The following is a 27,513-nucleotide window of genomic DNA, read 5'->3' on the forward strand; positions in this document are numbered from 1 at the left end:
ATATTAAGAATTTCAACATTTTGCAGGACACTCATATATTTAGGTTGAATTTATAAAAGACAAACACATTCACATGTCAAACGAATTTTATTTAGAACATGGTCAAACTAGTAATTGACAATAATTTGTTTGGAATGCATCCAAGAACACATTGCAATCAATTTCATGTTTGACTAGCGCCTTTTTACCCGCTTTTAATATTCCTCTCCTTCCTCCTCTCCCTCACCCTCAATAGAGTCGACTCCAACCTCCTCATAATCCTTCTCCAGAGCTGCCATGTCCTCTCTGGCCTCAGAGAACTCTCCCTCCTCCATACCCTCACCCACATACCAGTGAACAAAGGCACGCTTAGCGTACATCAGATCAAACTTATGGTCAAGCCGAGCCCAGGCCTCTGCAATAGCAGTGGTGTTGCTCAGCATGCACACAGCCCTCTGGACCTTGGCCAGGTCTCCACCAGGAACTACAGTGGGCGGCTGGTAGTTGATGCCCACCTTGAAACCAGTGGGGCACCAGTCCACAAACTGGATTGTGCGCTTGGTTTTAATGGTGGCAATGGCAGCATTTACATCTTTGGGCACCACATCGCCACGGAACAGCAGGCAACAAGCCATGTATTTACCGTGGCGAGGGTCACATTTAACCATCTGGTTGGCTGGTTCAAAGCAGGCGTTGGTGATTTCTGACACTGAGAGCTGCTCATGGTAAGCCTTCTCAGCAGAGATGACAGGGGCATAGGTGGCCAGAGGGAAGTGGATACGGGGATATGGCACCAAGTTGGTCTGGAACTCTGTCAGATCAACATTGAGGGCCCCGTCGAAACGAAGGGAGGCAGTGATGGAGGACACAATCTGACTGATCAACCTGTTGAGGTTTGTGTAAGAAGGACGTTCGATATCGAGGTTCCTACGGCAGATATCGTAGATGGCCTCGTTGTCCACCATGAAGGCACAGTCAGAGTGCTCCAGGGTGGTGTGGGTGGTCAGGATGGAGTTGTAGGGCTCCACCACAGCGGTGGACACCTGGGGAGCTGGGTAGATGGAGAACTCCAGCTTGGACTTCTTTCCGTAGTCGACAGACAGACGCTCCATCAGCAGGGAGGTGAAACCAGAGCCAGTGCCACCTCCGAAGCTGTGGAAAACCAGGAAGCCCTGAAGACCGGTGCACTGGTCAGCCTGAGGACAGAGAGAGAGAGACAGTGAGATACAGTTATGTCATTTAATTCAAATATTAGGAACGGATCCCTCCTGATATCAAGCTACCCACCAGTTTGCGGATCCGGTCCAGCACCAGGTCGATGATCTCTTTGCCGATGGTGTAGTGTCCACGGGCGTAGTTGTTGGCAGCATCCTCCTTGCCGGTGATCAACTGCTCAGGGTGGAACAGCTGGCGGTAGGTCCCAGTGCGCACCTCATCTGAAGAGACCGATTCGATCAGAAATGACTCGATGGTTTGACTTTAAAAAAAAAAAAAGCTAACTATGGCATCTATATTTAATTGGAGTTTACCAATCACAGTGGGCTCCAGGTCGACAAAAACAGCTCTGGGGACGTGTTTTCCAGCTCCAGTCTCACTGAAGAAGGTGTTGAAGGAATCATCTCCTCCTCCAAGAGTCTTGTCACTGGGCATCTGTCCGTCCGGCTGGATCCCATGTTCCAGGCAGTAAAGCTCCCAGCAGGCATTGCCAATCTGGACACCAGCCTGACCGACGTGGATGGAGATGCACTCACGCTGTAGAAAGAAAAGAAGAAGATGTTATTTGCATGCATTTAGTTTTAATTGCACGTTCCATTTGGGGTTACATTCTGACGCTGCTGGCTTTTACATATAATCTACAACAATAATTATGTGCATCTAATCCTGCTGGAAACTAGGAACTACCCCTATTTGAGATGAACAGGCAGTGCAGCAGGAGGCACCTCCCTGCACCACAATCTGCAGGGGACAGAAATACCTGACAGCAGCCCCTGCCGAGGCAGGACACTCGTCTTTCCTCCTTTTTGTCCTCTTGTCCTTTTTTTTCCCCCCCACACGCTCCCTCTTTTGCAAGCTCAAGCGCAAATGCAAATGCATTGGCCCATGCACATTATCCTTCTGGAATCTTCCACTTGCTCTCATGCCTTGAGGATGCACAATCAATCACAGCTTGAATGCTCGGAGAAAATCATTTGCCCGAGCACAACTGAGTCATTTTATATTATATTTGAATATAATCTGAATTAAAATAGCAGTTTGGATTCAATCAAAAGAGTAATTATGTATTCAAATGAACCCTTCATATTTCAAGTCATGCTTGAAACAGAAGCTTTGTGTTGTATGTTGTTTTTTTTTAAATTATTGATGAGATTAAAAATAGGATATTTGCTGCTTTATGAATTAAAAATGATAGCTCCAATCTAATGTGTCCATCCATCCCCACCCAATCGCCCCCTCCCTGCCTTCAAACAGGGGAGGGCATATGCAAGGTGTCCGGTTTAGCGTATGCACACGTTCAATTTGACAAAATATATATATATATATATATATATATATATATATATATATATATATATAAAGGCAATTAATGCTGCTGCTTTATAAAGACAAACACAGTTATCCACCTGAGTGCCTGTTACTAAAGCCTTAATGGAGACAGTCGGTGCATTGTTCTCATCTCTATAACGTTACACAATGACAGTCGCACCGTGCATTGCTGCACACCGGTCTAGTCATCCATCAACAGCAACGTTATAGGCCTACAGATCACCTTTCATTCCTAAATATAATATATTTAGAGATTATAGATTATGTCTTGATTATTAACGACGACATTGTGTAACGTTGTAACAAGCAAGACGCTGCTGGACCTTAATCTCCAACCTCACAAAACTGCTTCAGACAGACAGCTGAGGAAAGATAGACTTACCATTGTTTTCGTTTGTGGTTCAAAGAGGAAGAGGAGAAGGAGACAATGTGAAGAAAGAGGATTTTTTTTAAAAACGGTGTGCTTTGCGTCGCGTGTTGTACCCAACGGGGTCGATGCAACAACTGCTGAATGGGAGGGCGGTGCTACCACATTTATACACGCAGGGCTTCTGTGCACGGTGGAGAAAAAAAAAGAAAAGGTTTTTACTATAGGCCGACAATCATTTGGTAATGGTGTTATCAACCGAGCTGTTCTGTTTATTGTTGACAGGGTATAGGCATTGTATTTTTGATTGATTTGATTAAGAATATAAATATCAGGGGGTTCCCTACCATTATAAGGCTTAAGGTGCACCACCGAAGCTGAATGAATGTAAAATCAAAAACTAAATGACTTCCCCCAGATCTAATGACTGTTGTTGGTCCCCAGTGGACTTCTTTAGCAAGTTTTGTATTTAAGCTTTTTGAGTGTTATTTATTTATTATCTGCTCTAGCTTTTTTTTTTTCAACGGTTTGGACACGGACATAGGCCTAGTAATAATAATGGACCGATATGATGGGGAAATGTATTTTTTTGTATTGAAAAACTTCACATTTTCTTGAGGGAGGATCCCTAAACCAACTTTCACCAAGGGGAAAACACTGAATAGGCTATGTAATGGCACTTTTCTTTAATTCTTTTTAGCTTAAAGCCTTGTTGCAATGCAATTTTTCATATTTCTGATGTTCAGAAATGAAAGGCCATTCTTATTGAATAAAGGGGTAGTTCAAACAAAGCCAATTATTCATGCAGAGGAATGAGCGAAGACTGCATCTATTATGTGGGTGTGGCAAACTGCAAATATGCAATAGCCTACAAAACTAAAGCCTATACAGCTATATATCCTGGTGCTATACGCACATTCTGTGTAAAAAAATATGTGTCTTTTCTTTTCACTGCACTTGATATAAACGGTGCAAAATGGCTGAATGCTTCTGCTGCACAAGATGCTTCCATCCCACTCGAGCTTGGCATTCATGTTGATGCGGAAGCCGGCCATGGTAGCTATCCCTCCGGCCTGCCAGCTCTCAAGCTCCCCTCCCTCTTTGCCCCAGATTCTCTGCAATGATGTCATTCAGTGGGCCGATCATGTGGCTGCATGTCAGCCTGTCTCTCCGTTCAGCTGGACTGACGTTGGGGTGTGCTTCCTCTGGTTCTTTCCTGTTTTGTGGAACTGAAATAGCAGTTTATGTGACATAATGGTGGCACTAAAGCACTTCATAAGGTCCTTGTTCACAGTGTGACTCCTGCAGTAAAAAAAAAAACATGAAATCCCATGCCCTTTTAGCTGCCTTGAAACATGCAGGGAATGAAAGCCATCTGAAAAGAAGCTTGCACATTGCTTCTATAACATGATCAGCAAGTCTACTGCAAAATCCTTAATGCAGTATGAACTCCAAATGTTGCTTTTGCCAGAGCACCCGCCATAATGTGGGAGTTATCATCATTTATTTAGCAGGGATGAGAGGATGTATAATTTACAACCAGCTTTTTGTGGCTGCTATACTCAATAGGGACGGCAGGGGATGAAAGAGAAGAACAGGAAGCAGCCAGGACTTATTGAGAGAACATTCTGCACCCCTCCTCCTCCTCCTCCTCCTCCCGAGCAGCTGAAAGACAGGGAGGGTCTGAGCAGCTGCACACCCAGAGGAGAGAGGGAGGATGGGAATGCTGGAGAGATGGGAGTGGTCCTTCATGGCATGGAACTGACCGCACTGTATCCTGCAAAAACAGAATATGATACCCGACAAAGTGACAGAGCATATTTTTCATCTGTCACGGCAGAATCCTTATGCAGGTGCAGTTATCTAAACTGGGCCATCAGATAAAAGAGGAAGGCTGTGCTATATTTAAATAGATTAACGAGCAAAGATTTTGATCTTGATATATTTTGTTTGACTGGTGTCATGTTGCAGAGCTGGGCCAGAACCTCGCAAGAACGCTGTTTTGGAAGTCCATGTGGTTACTGTACATGTTGTACAAAATATAGTAGAACATGGAAACACAGATACAAAGACATACATGTAGCCTAATAGATAATCCATTAAGCCATTTATGACAATTGATCAGAATGTATTGTATCATGTGATGGCAAATAAGGCAATTGAATAAAGCTGAGACATAATTGAACAGCAACACAATGTTTTTAAGCCAAGAAATTGTTTTAAACTGGCCGCTGCAATCTTTTGGCATAGCTCTTTTTAAAGATTTCAAATGACTCATTATTTCACAATGAATAAATCAGCTGGCTCAATGCCTGAAAAATCTCAGAAGTGACTTAACCATCAGATATCAGAAGTACACAATGGCTAAGACTATATAAGACAGGTAGATGTCATATGTTTTGATTTGATGGTGTCGAAAAATGATTCACCAAAAAAAGAGGAAAAAAATGATCTGATTTACTGTTATATGCTATATGCAGCCACGCATAGCCTTCTGCAGCCACAATAAAACAAGATCAACTTCTCTTGACTAGCATGATAAAGTAGGTTATTTTAAGCCGCCATAACATTCAAAGAGGTGTCATTTCTGCCTCTGGGACAACTGTTGCCATAGAGCTTTCCTTTGTTGTTAGCAACCAAGCCCGCTAACTGTGTGTTAGTTTGCTTTTCTTTAGCTCCACTGAAGAACAATTTATGGTCTCTCTCGTTGAAAGCTGAATGTTTATCACAAACAGAGCTGCTATATGCACATCCAGTTACGTTACTGCCTGTAGAAAGAACAAGGTTTTATGTGATGTGTGTGAACAAAAGAGCCGACCCACATTGATGCCGTGCATCTTGTGTTTGCAGAGGCCACACCCTATTATCCTCATGACAATCGATCTGTTTTGTTGTCATCAGTTTTATGAGAGGAGGACACATGCACTTATAGGCGACAGGATGTGTGTTTCCTTACAGACGCAGGACATCAGGCTGACATATTTTTTGGGGAAAAGAAGTGGTTAAAGCGCCTCACATCCCCCCACAGAGGCAGCTGCACTGCAGTACTTTAATGCTGCCATTTAAGCTGGATCACGTGACTTCAGATAAAGGCGGTCTGTGTGGATACTGGGCTGTATCCAGGCAACTCCATATTCATTTCCTAGCAACGGTTAAATCTTGGGAGGAGGGCTGGGGGGTTGGGCGTCTGTGGATCTCTGTGGCCTACATGTCTCATCTCTGACATGGCAGTTTGACCTCTTTTGTCTATGATAGACTGAAAATAAAGTCTGAATACTGGAATTAAAAATCAACTGCTGCTATTGCTCAATAAAATCCACAGCCATCAAGTTTTTAAATATGTGGAATGATTGACTGCATGATGTATAACAGGTCTCATAGGAAGCTAGAGCGGGTCAGAGCAAAAATGCACCAAAATATAACTAAAGGCAAAGGTTGTCTGGGCTTTTTATACCTGGAAATAGGGCTTAAACTACTGATGACATTTTACATCAACTGCAGATGCATATTTCTTGATATTGTCTTTAGGCAGATGACTCATAATAACACACTTACACCAGCATGCCATTTTTTGTGTAAGATTTGTATAACTTTGCAGTGTGGAAGGCAAACATGAGTTTGACAGTTAGATGGTAATTAGTGTTATAATTTTGGGTTTTGATGAGTTAAATTGCCTGATTGATTTTGTACTGGCAGGTGTTCAGACACCAGTCATGTGTATTGTATGAGGCCAACGAAAGATCAAAGAAATAATCATTGTGACTATAGTTAACAATGTGATATATTGTCAAATTGCAGACTATTTTATTCTACTCTGTACTTTGATGAGTAAATTGTATCTTATCGCATCTATTCTATTACAGGCTGTTTTATATGTTAATCTGCAAGGATTTATGTTTTTATAATGTGGAAGTGCATACAAACTATTTGCTAGACGTCAGACTGGGACACTGGGCCTGTGTGGTACCAGCATGCTCAAAATACAGCAGCATTTTCCTCACAATAAGAGACACCATGCTGGACCCGGGTGTGGTCTTGGAGCTGTTGACCAATAGCGGCACAGCAGCCCACTGCGCCGGCGCTGCACTTGTATATATAGCGCTCTCCATCCTTATGACCGCCATTATCTCTTACAGCGACCCCCTTACTGTCGAATTGTAAGATTCCCTGTCTCAGGGCTGCAACCCTCCACCTCGACTCCAACATAACAAAATGGTAAGAACTATTCAAAACCTGTATAAATAGACATATTTACGGTCGTTTAAAAAATGTGAGGAGGACGGGAGGGGGCGTTAACAATATTGGAAAAGTGGGAATAAGCCTGAGGTATCATAAAAGGTTTAAAGTAGCTTTCTTAAACAAGTCATTTTTTTAATGCGTTATATATGAGGTTTGGTGTGAGGAGATGTTCAGGTGGTGCTTTGGATGGAGAACAGCTAGCTAATGTTACGTGGCTGGCTGACTGAACAAAAGAGGTTTTCATCAGATGGTGGACAGAATGAATAATGAAGGCTTCGGTCCAACCAACCTCCGACTCTCTGCGGTGTTTTAATCCATCTATCTCCGGCCAGCAGCACTACTCGTAATGCAATTCAGTTAACCGACAGGGAGTTGCTCGTCTTCAGATGCCCCACACCCAGTGGAAGCCTGTCCTTTGAGAAAATGGATGAAGTGCATTGTCAGCATGGCAAGACATTAAAAATTCATGGTAGTTAATAGACACTGCTGGTCCCCTTTATAGCTACTGTGCCGGTGCGGGTTAAAAGGGAGCTTAATATTCTGTTGTTATAACTGCTTATTTTCTATTCTCTCTGCCCAGACTGAACCTTTTTCTGGAAATTTCGGGCGAGTCATGTTTTTTTCAAGGATGGCGAAGGCATGTCCCGCCCTTCTCAGCCTACTCTGCCTCTGATTGGCTTACCCTGGTATTCTTCTCCTTACACTAACCAATCACAATCCTCTTGCCTGAACCTAACCAACCCAACCACCGAATACAACAAGTACAAGCCAATCAGAGGGAGAGTAGGGCGTGTCGTGCCTTCGCCATCCTATCAGGAGAGAAAAAATGCGGCTAACGGTCATACATGTATTAACGGTTTAGCTTTTCACACGAATTCCATGAAACGTCATTCGTTGCCAGAGTGATGGGCTTGTCGCATGGCAACGGCGTTCCAGACACCTCGGTGCGCCAGTAAAAAGTTGAGTCTGCTTAGTTTGAGATTAGTCCATGAGACCATTTAGTTACCCAGACCGCCATTAATTGGTTGTTGCTATCAAATTAGAAATCGATGATTGCAATTCACTTTGAACAACTGTTTACGTGTATTCACTTACTAAGCCTAACTAACCCTATTAAAAAAAAAATAAAAACTATTCTTAATAGTCACATACAAACAGTATAATGTAGTGAAATTGTATTTCTGCATTCTTAACCCATCCCACTATTAGGAGCAGTGGACAGCTATTTATACAGCAATTGGGGGTTCAGTGTCTTGCTCAGGGACACTTTGACATGTGGCTGGAAAAGCCTGGGATTGAACCTCTATCCGTGAGGTTATGGGGCAACCGCTCTACCTCTGAGCCACAAGCCACCATTTGATCGCTATATAAAGAATAAAGTGAAATGTACTCATTTTTAAGTGTTAAAATACGTTTTTTTCTTTCCACAGCGTGAGTGTATCTCAGTGCACGTTGGTCAGGCTGGTGTCCAGATTGGCAATGCCTGCTGGGAGCTTTACTGCCTGGAACATGGGATCCAGCCGGACGGACAGATGCCCAGTGACAAGACCATCGGAGGAGGAGATGATTCCTTCAACACCTTCTTCAGTGAGACTGGAGCTGGAAAACACGTCCCCAGAGCTGTATTTGTCGACCTGGAGCCCACTGTCATCGGTAAGACGTCATCACCTCTGGCTGAACATTAAATTAGGCAAATAAATATATAAAATATATACAAAATTAATGAAAATTGTAAAAAACTGATTCAATGATTTTTGTCTCTTTTAGATGAGGTGCGCACTGGGACCTACCGCCAGCTGTTCCACCCTGAGCAGCTGATCACCGGCAAGGAGGATGCTGCCAACAACTACGCCCGTGGACACTACACCATCGGCAAAGAGATCATCGACCTGGTGCTGGACCGGATCCGCAAACTGGTGGGTAGCTTGATATCAGGAGGGATCCGTTCCTAATTTTTTAATTAAATGGCATAACTGTATCTCACTGTCTCTCTCTCTCTCTGTCCTCAGGCTGACCAGTGCACCGGTCTTCAGGGCTTCCTGGTTTTCCACAGCTTCGGAGGTGGCACCGGCTCTGGTTTCACCTCCCTGCTGATGGAGCGTCTGTCTGTCGACTACGGCAAGAAGTCCAAGCTGGAGTTCTCCATCTACCCAGCTCCCCAGGTGTCCACCGCTGTGGTGGAGCCCTACAACTCCATCCTGACCACCCACACCACCCTGGAGCACTCTGACTGTGCCTTCATGGTGGACAACGAGGCCATCTACGATATCTGCCGTAGGAACCTCGATATCGAGCGTCCTTCTTACACCAACCTCAACAGGCTAATTGGTCAGATTGTGTCCTCCATCACTGCCTCCCTTCGTTTCGATGGTGCCCTCAATGTTGATCTGACAGAGTTCCAGACCAACTTGGTGCCATATCCCCGTATCCACTTCCCTCTGGCCACCTATGCCCCTGTCATCTCTGCTGAGAAGGCTTACCATGAGCAGCTCTCAGTGTCAGAAATCACCAACGCCTGCTTTGAACCAGCCAATCAGATGGTTAAATGTGACCCTCGCCACGGCAAATACATGGCTTGTTGCCTGCTGTTCCGTGGCGATGTGGTACCCAAAGATGTAAATGCTGCCATTGCCACCATTAAAACCAAACGTTCCATCCAGTTTGTGGACTGGTGCCCCACTGGTTTCAAGGTGGGCATCAACTACCAGCCGCCCACTGTAGTTCCTGGTGGAGACCTGGCCAAGGTCCAGAGGGCTGTGTGCATGCTGAGCAACACCACTGCTATTGCAGAGGCCTGGGCTCGGCTTGACCACAAGTTTGATCTGATGTACGCTAAGCGTGCCTTTGTTCACTGGTATGTGGGTGAGGGTATGGAGGAGGGAGAGTTCTCTGAGGCCAGAGAGGACATGGCAGCTCTGGAGAAGGATTATGAGGAGGTTGGAGTCGACTCTATTGAGGGTGAGGGAGAGGATGAAGGAGAGGAATATTAAAAAGTGCTAGTCAAACAGGAAACAATTGATTTCATTCCTCAAATACATTCCAGAAATAAATGTTTGTTTATTAATTGCCAGTTTGGCTGTTCAGAATAAAACTCCTGTAGGGCCAGAGAGGACATCAGCATGTTGGAGTTTACTCATTCGAGGGTGAGGAAGAGGAGTATTAAAAATACTCCTAGTAAAGAACTAGTTAAACAGGGAAAGGCATTCAAAAAAGAAATGTTTGTCTATAAATTATGAGTTTGGCTGTTCAGACTAAGCAATTCAAAAAATGTCCGTTTGGCTCTGTTCTAAATAAATTTCCTTAAACATATGAAGTTGTCTGTGTTGTGTGTTATTTTTATTTATTTTTTTTTGGTTTAAGAATGAAAAGTAACCTTTAGTTGAAAGTTTAGTCTAGTTGTGTGATCAGATAAGGACATTAGATAACAAATTGCTGTACACCAATAAACATTACATGTCAAGTTTTGCAGAATACATACAGTATCAACAGTGTTTAAATTCTACTTTTAAATCTTTGGATGTTAGTTTGTGGTTAAAACGACGGTCAGCATATTTGAATTATGGCTTTTCCTTTACAGAATTAGTGTTTTCTATCAATCATATTTTTGATTTATAAAGTAAATGATGCTCTGTAGTTGATATAAAGCTAAGGTTTTACCAATGATGCATGTTAGTGTTTGATCTGTTAAAACTCCAGCTACAAGACCTTTCACAGGTTCAGAAGTCAACATTATTTGTAAAGAAATTTGTGAATATTGTTGCTACAGAACTCTTAAATTTATCCTTAACCCATTAAATAATCTGTAATGTGTGGGAACTATTAGATCATAATGTTTCTTCATTTCAAGACACCAAATTCTTTATCATTTACGGTTGCTGTGAGTTAACGCATTAGTGCACCAGCCACTCAAAATGCTTCAAAATGAACCCTTGTTTTCCTTAAAGGATGAGACTGGAACTTTTAAATGTCCACATGCACTATTAGGTCATCACACCATCTCAGGACACATCAGCATCTGTCCTCTACAGAGACTGAAAATCTACTCTAATTAAATAAGTACTCACATTGAATTATATAGAGTACTCAAGTTAGTTACTCGCAAAAAACAATTGAGACACAACCAGTGAAGTGATCCCGACTGGTCCTGGCTAACGGCGCCATGCTAACATGCTATAACTGCTAACGTTACCAGAGGACCAGGCAAGCGGGCCATGGCTGTTTACAACCACCATGACAGACGTATGACAGAAACCACAAGTTTGACTTCCTCATAATGGAAACTTAAACTTACTAACTTAAATTTAACTTGTTGCAAAACAACTGTGTAGCCTGTTCAGTGGCCGTAGCTGACCAACGGTGAGTCATTTTAAGCCAAGAAAGGGTGGCTGTAAGTCACTATTTATAAAGTAGCAGGATTAGCTACAGTATACTGTGGTATGTATAGGCATGTACAGTATGAATTTATGAGTGCTGTGCTGGTTCAACAGGTAGGTCTATTGACTAACCATAATCAGAATATTGCTGTGATGTTAAAACCAGCATGATATCTTTGAAAACATAGGATGGCCTGGAGGTAGCCAGGCAGACCAGGTGGCTGGTATTACATCTATGTGTGCCCACCATTGAGCCCTTGAGCAAAGCCCTGAATCCCCAAACTGCTCCAGACCCTGCGCTGTAACCCCTCCAAAAATGCATTGGTGTGTGTATCAGAATCTCAAAGGGATATGCGAAGAGATACATTTCAACTGCCATGTGTTGATTGACTAATAAAGCATCTTAAAGCCCCAACCTGGCCTGACACACCAAGGCGACCGTCGTCTGCCTTTTTTTTGTCAGCCGTCGTCATGAGGAAATCTGATTGAAAAACGGTAGTGAGGAAAGAGCTCACACAAAAGAGGCTCTTGCCATCTCACCATCATCTCATCTGATCAAGCCAAAACACATAGGGCTGTCAAAACTGGTCATAAATGACGATCGAATGTTCCTTCTAAAAAAACACACGTTCAAACGATTGCAATAACTATTTTTGTACATTGTGTCCATCATATGGCAAACGTACAACAAGATATACATAACTACTTGTGTAATGTTGGGTATATTTATTACAACAATAACATGTCTTTTAAAAGATCTAGATACCTACATTTTACAAAATAAAATAACGTTAATAAACTAATATCCTATACCGTGAAATTTAATATAAAGATCGTAATGTTAGACCTCTCTCTCTCTCTGCACCATCTATACACCGCTAAACAACTAGCCCCCAGTCTAGTCGTTGTTTCTCATCGTTTAATGCTTATTTGCATAAACGATGGATGTATTAAGAGATCACAGGAGATGTAATCATTATGTCGTGCTACTAGCTAAACGCCTCTTCAACATTGCGTGGAGGTTTGGGACAGTGCCTAAGGAGTCCGAAGGCAGTCCAGGGTGGTGGTTCCCCTGTTCAAAAAGGGGGACCAGAGGGTGTGTGCCAATTGCAGGGTTATCACAATTCTCAGCCTCCCTGGTAAAGTCTACTCCAAGGTGGCCGATAGTCGAACCTCAGATTGAAGAGGTACAATATGATTCCGTCCTGGTCATGGAACAACGGACCAGCTGTTCACTCTCGCAAGGATCCTGGAGGAGGCCTGGGAGTATGCCCGGCATCCGGTCTACATGTGTTTTGTGGATCTGGAGAAGGCGTATGATCGGGTCCCTCTGGAGATATTGTGGAAGGTGCTGCGGGAGTATGGGGCTCCCTTCTCAGGGCCATCCAATCTCTGTACGACCAAAGCGAGAGCTGTGTTCGGGTTTCTCGGCAGTAAGTCAAACTTGTTTCAGGTGAGGGTAAAAATTGGCGCAAAATTGGGGGCGATATTACATTCACTTTATCGCACCGTTGTGATGAAAAGAGAGCTGAGCCAGAAGGCAAAGCTCTCGATCAACAGGTCAATTTTCGTTCCTACCCTCACCTATGGTCATTAAGGCTGTGTCATGACTGAAAGACATTGCAATTCCACCGTTGGCCGCTAAGCCCATGGTTGCATCAAAGCATGGCGCTGTTCCTGGGTCTTGAAGCTAACAGTTCTTAGCAGTAGGCCGTTCGGTCCCTCTGTCTGTCTTCGTCCCCACTAGTTCTTGGCCATCTGCTTGGTGTGTCATCTTAAACGTAAGACCACTAGCCTTAGATGGTTTGTTTAAATGTTGTTCCACATGCTTCAGTTAACTCATTTTTTTTTTATTTTAGCCCAATCACTAAGTTGCAGTGCATTGATCTCTCTGGGCCACCGTACTATACCGTTGCTAACGCTGCCAGTTTATGAATGCTTTTGTCATGAATGAAGTTGTAAATCACATATAATTGTTGGATATTTTGAACAAATTGCCTTCTCTGCAACCCAAGTTTGATGGTTAACAAATCTGCACACTGACTTAAATTCAAATGCAATAAAACCACCAGATCAATTTTGGAGAATAAACCCATCTTTTGCTCTTTATAGGTTGTTACAGACTAAACCATCATTTACTTGTTACTTTTTATTTGAGAATCTGATATTTCATTTGGAGAAGCAGGCTAATGACCTTATGATCCTGTTTAAACCCCGATGACTACGTTTACATGCACATGATACAAAGTTTTTTGCCCTTATTCCAAAAAAGACGATATTCCAACTAAGCTGCAAAATACGATTTTACGAAGTTTTCCAGCGGTGGCAGACTTGTTCGACCGTGCGAACACAGCCTCCCTCTTTTATTCCTTCAACCAGCTTCTTAAAAAGGTCGGCGTAGCGACGTTTGCGTATATCCAAAAACCTGTTGATATCTAAGTCTTTGATAATGTTTAAACGTAGCTGTGTTTTTCCTTCTTATCGGGTCTGCAGCCTTCCAAACGGTTAGCTGGTTGGTTTGTGTACAGCAACCATAGGACCACAGAGCTGACCATGAGCCTTAAACAGGCAAGAGGCCGTAAACTGCGCATAAACTGCGGTAAAAACCCCGATTGAGATGCATATTCCAAATGCACCGTTTACATGTCCAAAGAATGCCTCTAAAACCTGAATAATACAGGAATATCCCACGTCTTATTCGGAATATCCATCCGGAATATGCGGTTTACATGACCTGTATCAAATTCGTAATATTATCATATTTGGATAGCAGAATATTGGTGTGCATGTAAACACTCACTGATAAACACTGGTGACAGATTTGAGGGTAATGAGGAAAACCCAAGGTTAAACCGATACATCCAATCATTGATTTTAAATTTCAAGATTTAAAAGTAGAATGTAAACACTGCTGGTACTGCATATATATTCTGCCAAACTTGACATGTAATGTTTACTGGTGCAGCAATTTGCCAAACTAACTTCCTTATCAGTACACAATCAGACTTAAGGATGTTTTTCATTCTTACAACCGCCAAAAAAAAAAACAAACAGACAACTTTATGTTACAGGAAATTTATTTCAAACCAACTTCACATTTTTTTGGAATGACAATTTCAGTGGAATGCATTTAATTTGAAGCAACCGTTTCCTGTTTAACTAGTGCTTTGTCCTTTTCAATAATCCTCTTCCTCACCCTCTGATGAACTCCAAACCAACCTGCCTATGTCCTCTCTGGCCCTTCCTATCACATTAACATTTTCAGTTTTATTTTGAACAGCCAAGCTGGAAGTGAATAGACAAACATTTTTGGAACGTATTTGAGGAATGAAATCAATTGTTTCCTGTTTAACTAGCACCTTTTAATATTCTTCTCCTTCCTCCTCTCCCTCCCCCTCAATAGAGTCGACTCCAACCTCCTCATAATCCTTCTCCAGAGCTGCCATGTCCTCTCTGGCCTCAGAGAACTCTCCCTCCTCCATACCCTCACCCACATACCAGTGAACAAAGGCACGCTTAGCGTACATCAGATCAAACTTGTGGTCAAGCCGAGCCCAGGCCTCTGCAATAGCAGTGGTGTTGCTCAGCATGCACACAGCCCTCTGGACCTTGGCCAGGTCTCCACCAGGAACTACAGTGGGCGGCTGGTAGTTGATGCCCACCTTGAAACCAGTGGGGCACCAGTCCACAAACTGGATGGAACGTTTGGTTTTAATGGTGGCAATGGCAGCATTTACATCTTTGGGCACCACATCACCACGATACAAAAGGCAGCAGGCCATGTATTTGCCGTGGCGAGGGTCACATTTCACAAATTGATTTGCTGGTTCGAAGCAGGCAGTTGTGATTTCTGCCACTGTTATCTGCTCATGGTAAGCCTTCTCAGCAGAGATGACAGGGGCGTAGGTGGCCAGAGGGAAGTGGATACGGGGATATGGCACCAAGTTGGTCTGGAACTCTGTCAGATCAACATTGAGGGCCCCGTCGAAACGAAGGGAAGCAGTGACGGAGGACACAATCTGGCTGATCAACCTGTTGAGGTTTGTGTAAGAAGGACGCTCAATATCGAGGTTCCTACGGCAGATATCGTAGATGGCCTCGTTGTCTACCATGAAAGAACAGTCAGAGTGCTCCAGGGTGGTGTGGGTGGTCAGGATTGCGTTGTAGGGCTCCACCACAGCGGTGGACACCTGGGGAGCTGGGTAGACGGAAAACTCCAGCTTGGACTTCTTGCCGTAGTCGACAGACAGACGCTCCATCAGCAGGGAGGTGAAACCAGAGCCGGTGCCACCTCCGAAGCTGTGGAAAACCAGGAAGCCCTGAAGGCCGGTGCACTGGTCAGCCTGTTGACAGAGAGAGAGACAGTGAGATACAGTTATGTCATTTGAAAATCAGAGCAAAATTAGCAATGGATCCCTCCTGATATCAAGCTACCCACCAGTTTGCGGATCCGGTCCAGCACCAGGTCGATGATCTCTTTGCCGATGGTGTAGTGTCCACGGGCGTAGTTGTTGGCAGCATCCTCCTTGCCGGTGATCAGCTGCTCAGGGTGGAACAGCTGGCGGTAGGTCCCAGTGCGCACCTCATCTGAAGAGACCGATTCGATCAGAGCGTTTGACATAAGGGTAACATTTTTTTTTTTAACCTGGACCCTATTTTCCTAGGTTTGTGTGTAAGTAACTGATATGAAGAACAATCTTTGAAATTGGTCCAGTATTGAGCGGAAACATTGTAATCGGCAGCCGGGGAACCGGGCTGCAATGTAATCCTATAGGGCAAATGTGCATTGTCAATTTATGTCCACTAAAAGAGCTGCTTTTGTGTCTGACTACATTATGGAAAGGATCCCTACAGAGAGACCTTTTTTTTAAAAGTAGAATCCTTTTTGTTTAACCAGAAACAGCTCAGAGATCGCTAAACCCACCAGACTGCATTTAAATAAACAAGAATGTAAATAGCCAGCATATTTCCACATGTAAAATCGGTAAACTATGTGTTTATTTCAACCAAACCAGAGCGGCGATTGTTGTAAAGTAGAAAGACAAACCAAAACGACTTTCCAGTTTTATTTTATCTTTGAATGAAGTGTATTTTACGATAATTACTGTACTGTTTGTTTACATGGAGTTTATCGATAGCAAAATTCAGAGATGTTATTAAAAAAAAAAAAAAAAAGGATCTTAATGTTTAACAAAAAGGTCTATCTCTGTAGGGATCCTTTCCTTAAGGTTGTCAGAAACTTAATAATAATCTGAGCCTGTCAGTGGCAAAAACAGCTCTTTCGTGGACGTAAATTGAAGGTGCGCATTAAAGATGCAGTAGGTAAGACTTATAAAACTAACTTTCTGTCATATTTGCAGAAACTGAGCCCAGGTTCGAGTATAACTACTTGAAGCAGGTAAGGCAAAGGCTAAGTCCTGGATCTTCACAGTCCTACCTACAGCACCTTTAACTTACATTGTAGCTTGTTTTGCTGACTGCAGCGGTCATGCTTAATACTGAACCAATGTAAAATATTGTTGTTCCCATCATTCACTTAGACACAAAAACATAGGTTTAAAAAACAAAAAAAACGAAGTTACCCTTTAATGAAAAAGCCAACTATGGCATCTACTGTATATTTTTAAATGAGAGTTTACCGATGACAGTGGGCTCCAGGTCGACAAAAACAGCCCTCGGGCTGTGCTTTCCAGCTCCAGTCTCACTGAAGAAGGTGGTGAAGGAATCATCTCCTCCACCGATGGTCTTGTCACTGGGCATCTGTCCGTCCGGCTGGATGCCATGTTCCAGGCAGTAAAGCTCCCAGCAGGCATTGCCAATTTGGACACCAGCCTGACCAACGTGCACTGAGATACACTCACGCTGGAGGAAAACAGAAATTTGTAACATTTACCATTAAATATTGCCAGACATCTATACATTTCAACCATGTCTAATTCGATGCTTGAGATCATCGTGACACCGAAAAAGCTAAAGTCCAAAGGGAGGAGGGGAAAAAAAAGACTTCGTAAAGAACCAGATACCACAACATCATGACCAAGTCACCCGACACATGCTGCACATTTACAGTCTCGTTTATTCAGCCAAATAGCCGATTATCCATGCATAAAATATGATTAAAGCTGAAAATTTGTCTTGTATATCAAAATATCTGCGGAGGGCAGGGCTGCCAACTCTCACACATTGATAGTGAGACTCACGCAATTGACACACGCCACACCTCCATTTTCTCACGCAGAGAAAATCTAAAATTTATAAACGGATAACTTAACTATATCTTATCGATAACTGGATACATGCGCTCTACAAATTAAGCATGTGCATATTAATGTTTAGAATGAACAGCTGTCAAATCTGAAACGTGTGGAAATAATGACATCAGGATAAACAATATGATCGAAATGATTGAGAAAAATTAAAATCAGTAACAAGCTCAGCTGCTGCTGAAAACTGAAAAGAAAAATTCTTAAACATACAGTCTAGTCAAGTACGAGCTCATGACCGCTTACTGTGTGGTGTTTTACTCAATGTTATTAATGATGCATCATGTTTCAGATGTCCATCCTGTCTGAATCATCGGCTGTACTACCTTCTCTGGACAGAGTCTCTTTACCTCCACAAGTCGATGGTTAGCAGCTGCTGCTCTGTGCGCAGCAGAGGAAACCGCGGGCGCCCTGTCAAGTGCGTTGGGAGTGTGCCTTTTTGGAAATTTCGTGGCCAGGCGCACATGGGCACAGGGTGAGGGTGGGATCAGAAAGAACGGCCCTGAGGGAGTTTTACACAGAGTGACAAGTTTTAAGTGATCACAATTTTTCGTAGAGCTGTGTGAACTGATTTCAATGTGTCTGTCTCCACCACGCCTGTTAGTGTGCAGCAGAAACTGTGTAGAATAATTAAGCACGAGGACTTCTGTGGTTATTTTAAAAACAGTCTGATGCTGGTTGCACAGAATGTAACCAGCGGATCTGCCGTGCGTAATTGTGGCTTCATAGTGACATCATCATCATCATCATCATCATCTCTCCAGTTAAGAGACTGCAGATGGAACAGATATCTGCTCCCTTCAGATGGCTGAAAAGAGAGTCAGTGTAAAGGAACTCCAACTAAATTGAAAAGTTAGTTGGTGGAGGGACATAAGTCTACCAAAACCAGACAGAGCTGTGGTCATATTTTTCATATACATGCAGCTTTTAAAACCAGTACAACAGATTAAGTGTCTGATTCATTCATTTTATTACAAAAGTGGGGTTGCAGCCAGGCTCTTTCAAATAGGCGGTAAAGCAGAGGACTGTGACAAGACTACTTTTTGTCCCCGAACTGGGTCAATGTGCACACTGTTCTATGGAAGCTCATTTCCACCAATGTGATGAAAAAAAATATCCTGTTAAGTCATTATAATGAGAAACTCAAATAATGACTTAGTATCTCAAAATAATGACTAAGTATCTAAAAAAGAATGCAGTTTCTAAAAATAATGACATAATCTCTCAAAAATAATGACACAGTATCTCAAAACATTAACTTTGTATCTCAAAATAATGACTTGGCATCTCAAGATGTTGACTTGGCATCTCAAAATAATGATATAATATCTCAAAATATGACTTGGCATCTCAAAATAATGACGTAGTATCTCAAGATGTTGACTTGGCATCTCAAAATAATGATAATAATCAAAATACTGACATAGTATCTCAAAATATGACTTGGCATCCCAAAATAATGACATAGTATCTCAAAATAATGACATAATCTCTCAAAATAATGACGTGGCATATCAAAATAATGACATAGTATCTCAAAATAATGACGTGGCATATCAAAATATTGACATAGTATCTCAAAATAATGACTTGGCATCTCAAAATAATGACAATCTCTCAAAATAATGACTTGGTATCTCAAGATGGTGACTTGGCATCTCTAAATAATGATATAGTAATCAAAATACTGACATAGTATCTCAAAATATGACTTGGCATCCTAAACTAATGACATAGTATCTCAAAATAATGACTTGGCATCTCAAAATAATGACATAATCTCTCAAAATAATGACATGGCATATCAAAATAATGACATAGTATCTCAAAATAATGACATGGCATATCAAAATAATGACATAGTATCTCAAAATAATGATATAATCTCTTAAAATAATGACGTGGCATATCAAAATAATGACATAGTATCTCAAAATAATGACATGGCATATCAAAATAATGACATAGTATCTCAAAATAATGACATAGCATATCAAAATAATGACATAATATCTCAAAATAATGACTTGGCATCTCAAAATAATGATATAATCTCTCAAAATAATGACATAGTATCTCAAAATAATGACATAGTATCTCAAAATATGATTTGGCATCTCAAAATAATGACTTAGCATCTCAAAAATTATGACTTACCATCTCAAAATAATGAGAAACCTCAAAATAATGACTTTGTATCTCAAAATAATGACATAGTATCTCAAAATAAGAGTTAAAAAAAATTGCCAAGTAAATTCTGAAAAAGTTTCTCAATATTTTGTGAAATTATATATATATATATATATATATATATATATATATATTCTTTGACATTATAAGCCTTTATTTTGAGGAACTAAGTCATTATTGTGAGAAAGATCCTCATAAGGACTGGTACAGGATTTATTTTTTTATCACGTTGGCAGAAATGGGCTTCCATACTGCACAGACAGAAAACTGTTACCGTTAAGGACGACCGAAATTTAAATTATAGGCTCTGCTTTATCTATTGAAAAGATAACACCAACAACGTTACACTTACTACACTTGATAATAAAAAATCACAAGAAAAACGTAACATTGCCATAAAACGTTAACTGCTCTTCACATTATACTTTGTATTCGAGACAATGTTCGTGTGACTGTGGGCTGTGAGCCTGGTTAAATTAAAAAGATAAACATCCCATTATTCCATACTCACCATGTTTCCTGACGCTGCTTCTAAAGGGCTTGAAATAAGGATAAAGAGACTGATTATACTCTCACAACTGCGCTTCTAGGAGGGCTGTGTGAGACGCTACCGCTGGTTTTTAGGCGGGGCGTTTTATACTCGCCTTACACGCAAGTAAGAGCAGCTGAATCCGATTGGTCGAGGGTCACAAGAGTCACAAGAGCCCCTTTCCTATTGGTTAAACGAAAACATTGATGTTCATTGCAGGTGCACGGTTACTGCAGAGAGCAAAATGGCGAGACTGCGCAACTTGCAAGTCATCCTGTATCTTGTCACGTGGGTTTCACCCCATGGTTTCACCCGGTTTCACCCGGTTTCACCCTGCCCTGCCTCTTGAGGAGACATCCATGGGAGACTGGCGGTTGGTCCTGAGTGTATTGATTCAGATGGAAGAAGTGAACGTGAATAAAGATTATGACCGAATATTTCGCCCCATTGTCACCAAAGAAAACATTGTACTCATTTTTCACTAGCCGCATATCTCCCAAACATCGTGACACAAAAATGCCATTTTCCAGACGGTTAAATCAGGAGGAAATTGACTTTGTTCGAGAACTGTTTCAGTCTCAGCAACAAACTCTCGCGAGATCTGGCATCAGCTAAGCTAGTAACAGAGAATCTTTGGCTAACATAATCTTACTTTGATATCTTATGCTAGCAAAATAAAATATGAATAATACATTATCCAAACATAACTTTTCATCCATCCACATGACGTTCACTACATTTTCAAACACTTAGGAGACAGGAAGTGTGTGCCATTTTCTTTTATTATAGCCTATTCATTAAAGACAATATCATAGGACATACAAAGACACACAAACTACAACACTGACAACACAAGGCAAAGAGAACAACAAAGCTTTTCATTCAAAAGTCTAAATCAAAGCACCAACTTCAGTATGCTCCAAAATCAGCCCTGCAAGGTCACAAAGGTTGCATATAATATCAGAGTCCTCAGTTCTTTGAATGTTTTATGGCATCAACATATTAATCGAGTTCACTCTTAAAAACACGAAAGATGTGGTATTTAGCAAGTACAAATAAAAGATTTATTATAACATATTTTCACCTTAAAATCAAACACATCAAAGAAAACATCCTTAAAAGAGTATGCTATCATAATGGAAGCCATTCCCAAAGGTGTATAATAACAATGTTATTTAATGACACCATAATAGGAAAAAAATATGTCTTTTATCCAGCCCTTCAATCCGGAACAGAAGGATTGGGTCCGTCCTTCAGAAAGACATTGTCACCATCCCATATGTAACCCATTACTAGTGAATGTTCATTCTTAAATGTCCAGTGGAAAAAAGTTTGGACCTTATCTCCAAGATATTTGTCACACACAAACCTCGAGATGTCTATTTCAAACTTCTCCAACCAGCAAAACATTATTTGTAAAGACTAAGAAATGACATTAATATGAATTGCTCTTTCTGTGGACTTTATCGTGAAACAACCTATATATATATATATATACTTGTTTTGGAGCTGTCCTTGTAGACCCACTTGTTATTTTTTGCCGAGTATATCTGTTATAACATTTCTCCTCATTTTTCATTATTGTACAAAGATGTGTTGTTTGGTTTTTATGACGTCTGCATTTCAAAACAAAAACAGTATTATATTGTACATATTTAGAACAATTTCACATTCACAAAAGTAAATCCTGCAACAAAAAAAACTTTATTTAGAGCTTTTTTGAATTAAACTGCTACATTTTTTTTCATGATATACTTTATTTACCATTTATAACCCCAATATGTCTATTGTTGTTTGTCATTGCACTTGGTATAGAAGAAGAATTGGTATACAAAAAAAGCCAGCTGTGGTCACAACCCTTAACGACAGAGAAGTTGTTCCGACCTGGTTTTGACCCTTTCTTCTCACTCAGCACTACCACCAGAGGTCTCCGTTCAGGCTAATTGTAAATAGTTCTTTTTCATTTATATAGTATTTTAATCACTTCACTTTAACACAAACTGTGTTAAACAGAAGTTCATCTCTCTCATCCTAAATTGCAGACAATTAAACAAATCTAAATTAAGGGATCAAGTACAAACAACACCATTATGTTTCTTACTAAATTATACCAAATTGAATCCCTGGTAGCCAAATATGTATTAAGGGGAAACTTGACAAAAATACATTAGAAAGTCCCTTTGTTGGTCACCAGTTCCTCCATATTCATTATTTGAATTTCTTCTATTAATCTTCATTCAGAGTCTTGCATATCTATCCTGTTTTATGGCACAACATGAAAACTTCAATCATAAAGGCTTTTAGTCATATGTCATATTTAGTCAATTTTTTTTCTTCTTCTGTTGGGCTCAACTTCACAAGAAGAGCTAATGTGAATTAAAATCGCACTGAGTTAGGGTTAGTCATTAAAACATTAAAATATCATCTAACGAAAGAATGCTTTAGTCTGAATTTGATCGCACAAAATTGCACAAGGCTATGTGACAATGTTGTTTCATATTAACAAGGGTGTTAGGCAGCTATTTGGCTCTCTATAATCTGAACGCATATCAGAAAAAGATGATTTCATTTCATAAATCACAGAGGAATGGCTTAAGACTACAGATGGAAAGGGAGGAAAAAAGCAGAGAAGGATACTGCCAAGTGAAGAAGGGAACTCCAATAGGTCACATGACAAGTCCTCACAGATGTGTGAGGTAAGGTGCAGTATGAAAAACAGTACAAGAAGGCCTGTAATTCTTTTCAGATTTATTTACAGTGTGTAAACCATTCAAATAAATTTTTTTTACAACTACAGTGATACATTTAGAAGTCAAACACAAGGTTACAAATCTAAAAACAAATGCAATATGTTGTGCTCCTGTTTATTGTTCAGGAATGACACATTTAAGCTAGATTCATTTATTAGTAAGTATGCCCTACTCCTCTCCTTCCTCCTCTCCCTCCCCCTCAATAGAGTCGACTCCAACCTCCTCATAATCCTTCTCCAGAGCTGCCATGTCCTCTCTGGCCTCAGAGAACTCTCCCTCCTCCATACCCTCACCCACATACCAGTGAACAAAGGCACGCTTAGCGTACATCAGATCAAACTTGTGGTCAAGCCGAGCCCAGGCCTCTGCAATAGCAGTGGTGTTGCTCAGCATGCACACAGCCCTCTGGACCTTGGCCAGGTCTCCACCAGGAACTACAGTGGGCGGCTGGTAGTTGATGCCCACCTTGAAACCAGTGGGGCACCAGTCCACAAACTGGATGGAGCGCTTGGTTTTAATGGTGGCAATGGCAGCATTTACATCTTTGGGCACCACATCACCACGATACAAAAGGCAGCAGGCCATGTATTTGCCGTGGCGAGGGTCACATTTTACCATCTGATTGGCTGGTTCAAAACAGGCGTTGGTGATTTCTGCCACTGTTAATTGCTCATGGTAAGCCTTCTCAGCAGAGATGACAGGGGCATAGGTGGCCAGAGGGAAGTGGATACGGGGATATGGCACCAAGTTGGTCTGGAACTCTGTCAGATCAACATTGAGGGCCCCGTCGAAACGAAGGGAGGCAGTGATGGAGGACACTATCTGGCTGATCAACCTGTTGAGGTTGGTGTAAGAAGGACGTTCGATATCGAGGTTCCTACGGCAGATATCGTAGATGGCCTCGTTGTCCACCATGAAGGCACAGTCAGAGTGCTCCAGGGTGGTGTGGGTGGTCAGGATGGAGTTGTAGGGCTCCACCACAGCGGTGGACACCTGGGGAGCTGGGTAGATGGAGAACTCCAGCTTGGACTTCTTGCCGTAGTCGACAGACAGACGCTCCATCAGCAGGGAGGTGAAACCAGAGCCGGTGCCACCTCCGAAGCTGTGGAAAACCAGGAAGCCCTGAAGGCCGGTGCACTGGTCAGCCTGAGGACAGAGAGAGAGAGAGAGAGAGACAGTGAGATACAGTTATGTCATTTGAAATTTAGAGGAAAATTATATATCAATGAATCCCTCCTGATATCAAGTTATAGCCTGGAAAAACCCTGACGAACTTCCGGCAAATTTGAGATTTGCTCTGCAAGTCATTCTGACCAAGAGCCCATTCAAGCCCATTTCTAATTTTTCAAAATCGAGGCACCAATCACAACCGTTGAGGCGGGCTTTACACGATGACGATAGCGCAGCGACGGCAAGCAGCTTTTTGTTCACCTTTAACACCACCGAAATGCAGCAACCCGTTGATGCCGCTGTCCCTGCTATGTCACCCGGATCGTTGGTCTGATTGGTTGGAGGACTACCCAATTGCACCCAGAGGCATTTGAGTGGCGTCCGTTGGTGACGCCCATTTGGAAATGGGCTTTGAATGAAGCTTGCCCAGACCCACTCTCAGTTACAACTGAGAAGGGTCTGGTGTCAACCAGGCTAATCAAGTTACCCACCAGTTTGCGGATCCTGTCCAGCACTATGTCGATGATCTCTTTGCCGATGGTGTAGTGTCCACGGGCGTAGTTGTTGGCAGCATCCTCCTTGCCGGTGATCAGCTGCTCAGGGTGGAACAGCTGGCGGTAGGTCCCAGTGCGCACCTCATCTGAAGAGACAAAAACAGATGTTGAATCAGTTGTGTGGCCTACAATTTACACTTTCATTTGCCTAAAGAAATATTCAGCCAGAGGTGATGACACTTACCGATGACAGTGGGCTCCAGGTCGACAAAAACAGCTCTGGGGACGTGTTTTCCAGCTCCAGTCTCACTGAAGAAGGTGTTGAAGGAATCATCTCCTCCTCCGATGGTCTTGTCACTGGGCATCTGTCCGTCCGGCTGGATCCCATGTTCCAGGCAGTAAAGCTCCCAGCATGCATTGCCAATCTGGACACCAGCCTGACCAACGTGGATGGAGATACACTCGCGCTGTGATGCAGAGACAGAAGATTTGGATTACAGATTTGATTAAATCTCAAGCCTTGTACTTCTAAAGAGCTGAAGAGCTAAACTCAAATACATTTTGATAAAGATGTTGTCAGATGCTTTTTGTCAGATGCAAAGATGCCCTAACTGCAAAATGGTAGACTGTTTAAATTAATTCTCCCCATCCTGCATGAAAAGCCCTTACTATTGTTATTTTCTATGTTAGTATGTCTGTCTGAGGTTCAGTCTATCATTTAGGAAAACATTTTCTGCTTCTCTCTGCTGCCACAGAAGATTATTGCATGCAGAATTACTGTGAGAAAGAGGATAATCTAGGTCAGACATGTTGCATGCGCTGTCTCTTTAAAAAGCCACATTCACATCATCCACCAATATAATAATAATATATGTGTCTCCTATAAATATTTATTTTTCTTTACAGTAAATAGTAAACAGATATATTTTATAGGCCTATTTAGATATACTTTGATATCTATATATTTTATTTTAAAAGGTGTGTTTTAAGACAGTCAGTAGGATGAATAGTTTAACATAAATTAATGTTTTGAACAAGGTGCACTAAAAAAAGATAGTTATATGAAAGCTACAAAAAGAGTGTTAAAATCAGGATGACAAATTAGTAACAATTTGTGTGCGGTGCTATAGTCAAGCTCATTTAAAAGAGTTGTGCTGGGAGAGGATTAGGCGTCGGCCTGCAGTGCAGGAATAGGCTACATTAGACAACATTTGTAGTAAGCATTAAAATATCAACAATATCTTAATTTGTCTAACAGAAGCAATTCATTGACAATTAAACAATATCCAGCCATGATGCACTACAGTAAAGAGAACAGAGGGTGACGTCAGAGAAAAATATGAGCAACCTCATTTACTTCCCTTCTCTTATACTCTCAAACAATAACCCTGGAAATAAGATACGCTATATAAAATGGTACTTACCATGATCGCTCGTCGATATTATGCAAAGTAATGAGACAAGCTGGAAGAGTGTTCGTGTCTGAGGGGGTGCGGTGTCTGAAGCTGATCTGCTTATGCACCACAATCACATATTCTGCCTCGTGAGGAGAACAGGTGAACTGCGCACACAAAATAAAAACTCCTACTCATTCTGTCGCAGTGTTTCACATCCAAAGTATGGTGTTAAAACAGGCCCAAAAGTATTCACAGCTTGTAAAACACAATGCACAATTTAATACAGCGTGATTTGTGTCTGTAAACATTTAGATGTATCTGTGCCTCTAATCTCTAACTCGTTTATAATAATTTGTACATCAATTTCGATGGAAATGTATTTGTTAATCTCAACCGATTGTGTGGAATCTTTTGAGAATGTGTAACCTGCGGGTAAGACGTATAATGGGCAAGATTTTTTTTTTCCTAGGATGGTGAACGCATGTCCTGCCCTACTCTGCCTTTGATTGGCTTACCATGACATTCTTACCCTAACCAATCCAACCAGAGCAGGCAACAAGTACTAGCTAATCCTTTGCCAAATTCGCCTTACAAGATTATTTTTTGGCCTTCAGTAGATGGCGGTAATGCAACATTTATGGATGCCAACTAGCTTTTAAACTATACAGAAAAAGAAGAATTCGCCTTCACTGTGCTCTCAGGCATTAATCGGCTTGATGTTTCTCTGATATTATTAGGATTTTGTTGTCATTTAAATTACACTTAGGGTCTATTTTTTCAGCACCATTGTTGCGGTGTCTTTGCAGTTTGCTTTGTGTTATTATGCTTTGTGTTATTTTAGCACCAGTTAACAGTTTGCTACTTTTTGGAGCGTAGGCTACTAACATTAATGTTAATGTTGTTGATTGTTAGCTTGAATAGTGGGCCTAGCTAACGTAAAAGTCAGCCCTGTAACATTAGCTATTGAAGCAACATTAACTTAGTGGGGCATATTAAGGAAAATGGGGGTTGCCTAGTCTTTGTATGGATTTGGCCGGCTGAAATGTTATTTAGCGCTGCTCAAACCCGTCGGCAATCTCTGCCGACATTAGTGTCTTTTAGCAGGCTCAGTTAAAGGCCTAAAGCTATTGAAGACATGTGGTATCATATGAAACAAGAATATTTAAGGAATCCATTGATACCAAGCACGTTCTGCTAGATAACGTTAATATTGCTTCA

The 27,513-nt window shown here is 41.6% G+C and overlaps 4 protein-coding genes across 8 annotated transcripts in view; 1 reads left to right on the forward strand and 3 right to left on the reverse strand.

Annotated features, from left to right (window-relative positions):
• Window positions 1–10,415, forward strand: part of LOC116059532 (tubulin alpha chain-like) — a 370,798-nt gene extending 360,383 nt beyond the window's left edge. The window contains exons 1-4 of one of the 2 annotated variants that reach the window (XM_031312683.2): window positions 6,926–7,105; window positions 8,560–8,782; window positions 8,897–9,045; window positions 9,139–10,415. In XM_031312683.2, coding sequence (XP_031168543.1) covers window positions 7,103–7,105; window positions 8,560–8,782; window positions 8,897–9,045; window positions 9,139–10,119 — 1,356 coding nt within the window. In that variant the 5' untranslated portion in view covers window positions 6,926–7,102 and the 3' untranslated portion in view covers window positions 10,120–10,415. Of the gene's footprint in view, window positions 1–6,925; window positions 7,106–8,559; window positions 8,783–8,896; window positions 9,046–9,138 lie in introns of those variants that run through there. The other variant, XM_031312693.2, reaches the window with a different exon arrangement.
• Window positions 188–26,521, reverse strand: LOC116059544 (tubulin alpha chain-like). Of its 3 annotated transcripts, none has more exons than XM_031312723.2 (4): window positions 26,323–26,521; window positions 1,509–1,731; window positions 1,267–1,415; window positions 188–1,175 (listed from the first exon to the last, which is right to left on the reverse strand). In XM_031312723.2, exons 1-4 carry the CDS (start codon window positions 26,323–26,325, stop codon window positions 195–197), a joined length of 1,356 nt encoding a protein of 451 aa, XP_031168583.1. In that variant the 5' UTR covers window positions 26,326–26,521; the 3' UTR covers window positions 188–194. The 3 variants fall into 3 exon arrangements, with proteins under 3 accessions (XP_031168583.1, XP_031168575.1, XP_031168566.1); XM_031312715.2 differs by lacking the exon at window positions 26,323–26,521 and adding an exon at window positions 20,467–20,565; XM_031312706.2 differs by lacking the exon at window positions 26,323–26,521 and adding an exon at window positions 2,906–3,156.
• LOC116059515 (tubulin alpha-1B chain-like) lies at window positions 14,566–20,676 on the reverse strand. 2 transcript variants are annotated; one of them, XM_036007855.1, is made up of 5 exons: window positions 20,467–20,676; window positions 18,116–18,267; window positions 17,142–17,364; window positions 15,941–16,089; window positions 14,566–15,845 (listed from the first exon to the last, which is right to left on the reverse strand). In XM_036007855.1, the coding sequence occupies exons 3-5, from the start codon at window positions 17,260–17,262 to the stop codon at window positions 14,865–14,867; spliced, it is 1,251 nt and encodes a 416-aa protein (XP_035863748.1). In that variant the 5' UTR covers window positions 17,263–17,364; window positions 18,116–18,267; window positions 20,467–20,676; the 3' UTR covers window positions 14,566–14,864. The 2 variants fall into 2 exon arrangements, with proteins under 2 accessions (XP_035863748.1, XP_031168512.1); XM_031312652.1 differs by lacking the exons at window positions 18,116–18,267; window positions 20,467–20,676 and having other exon boundaries at window positions 17,142–17,406.
• Window positions 23,401–26,442, reverse strand: LOC116059577 (tubulin alpha-1B chain). Its single transcript, XM_031312756.2, has 4 exons — window positions 26,323–26,442; window positions 25,143–25,365; window positions 24,896–25,044; window positions 23,401–24,380 (listed from the first exon to the last, which is right to left on the reverse strand). Exons 1-4 carry the CDS (start codon window positions 26,323–26,325, stop codon window positions 23,403–23,405), a joined length of 1,353 nt encoding a protein of 450 aa, XP_031168616.1. The 5' UTR covers window positions 26,326–26,442; the 3' UTR covers window positions 23,401–23,402.
• Window positions 26,522–27,513: the final 992 nt, after the last annotated feature.

Source organism: Sander lucioperca, chromosome 12 (genome assembly GCF_008315115.2).
Source record: "Sander lucioperca isolate FBNREF2018 chromosome 12, SLUC_FBN_1.2, whole genome shotgun sequence".
NCBI classification, from domain to species: Eukaryota; Metazoa; Chordata; class Actinopteri; order Perciformes; family Percidae; genus Sander; species Sander lucioperca.

What these genes read in the sequence shown, in the direction of transcription:
- LOC116059577 (XM_031312756.2), bottom strand. An exon ending in CCTGGAGCCCACTGTCATCG is followed by an intron (nt 25,045 to 25,142) that starts GTAAGTGTCATC and finishes TTGTCTCTTCAG; the next exon opens with ATGAGGTGCGCACTGGGACC. An exon ending in TGGACAGGATCCGCAAACTG is followed by an intron (nt 24,381 to 24,895) that starts GTGGGTAACTTG and finishes CTCTGTCCTCAG; the next exon opens with GCTGACCAGTGCACCGGCCT.
- LOC116059515 (XM_031312652.1), bottom strand. Translation starts at nt 17,391, where the DNA reads ATGTTACAAATTTCTGTTTTCCTCCAGCGTGAGTGTATCTCAGTGCAC. An exon ending in CCTGGAGCCCACTGTCATCG is followed by an intron (nt 16,090 to 17,141) that starts GTAAACTCTCAT and finishes CGGTCTCTTCAG; the next exon opens with ATGAGGTGCGCACTGGGACC. An exon ending in TGGACCGGATCCGCAAACTG is followed by an intron (nt 15,846 to 15,940) that starts GTGGGTAGCTTG and finishes CTCTGTCAACAG; the next exon opens with GCTGACCAGTGCACCGGCCT.
- LOC116059544 (XM_031312723.2), bottom strand. An exon ending in CCTGGAGCCCACTGTGATTG is followed by an intron (nt 1,416 to 1,508) that starts GTAAACTCCAAT and finishes CGGTCTCTTCAG; the next exon opens with ATGAGGTGCGCACTGGGACC. An exon ending in TGGACCGGATCCGCAAACTG is followed by an intron (nt 1,176 to 1,266) that starts GTGGGTAGCTTG and finishes CTCTGTCCTCAG; the next exon opens with GCTGACCAGTGCACCGGTCT.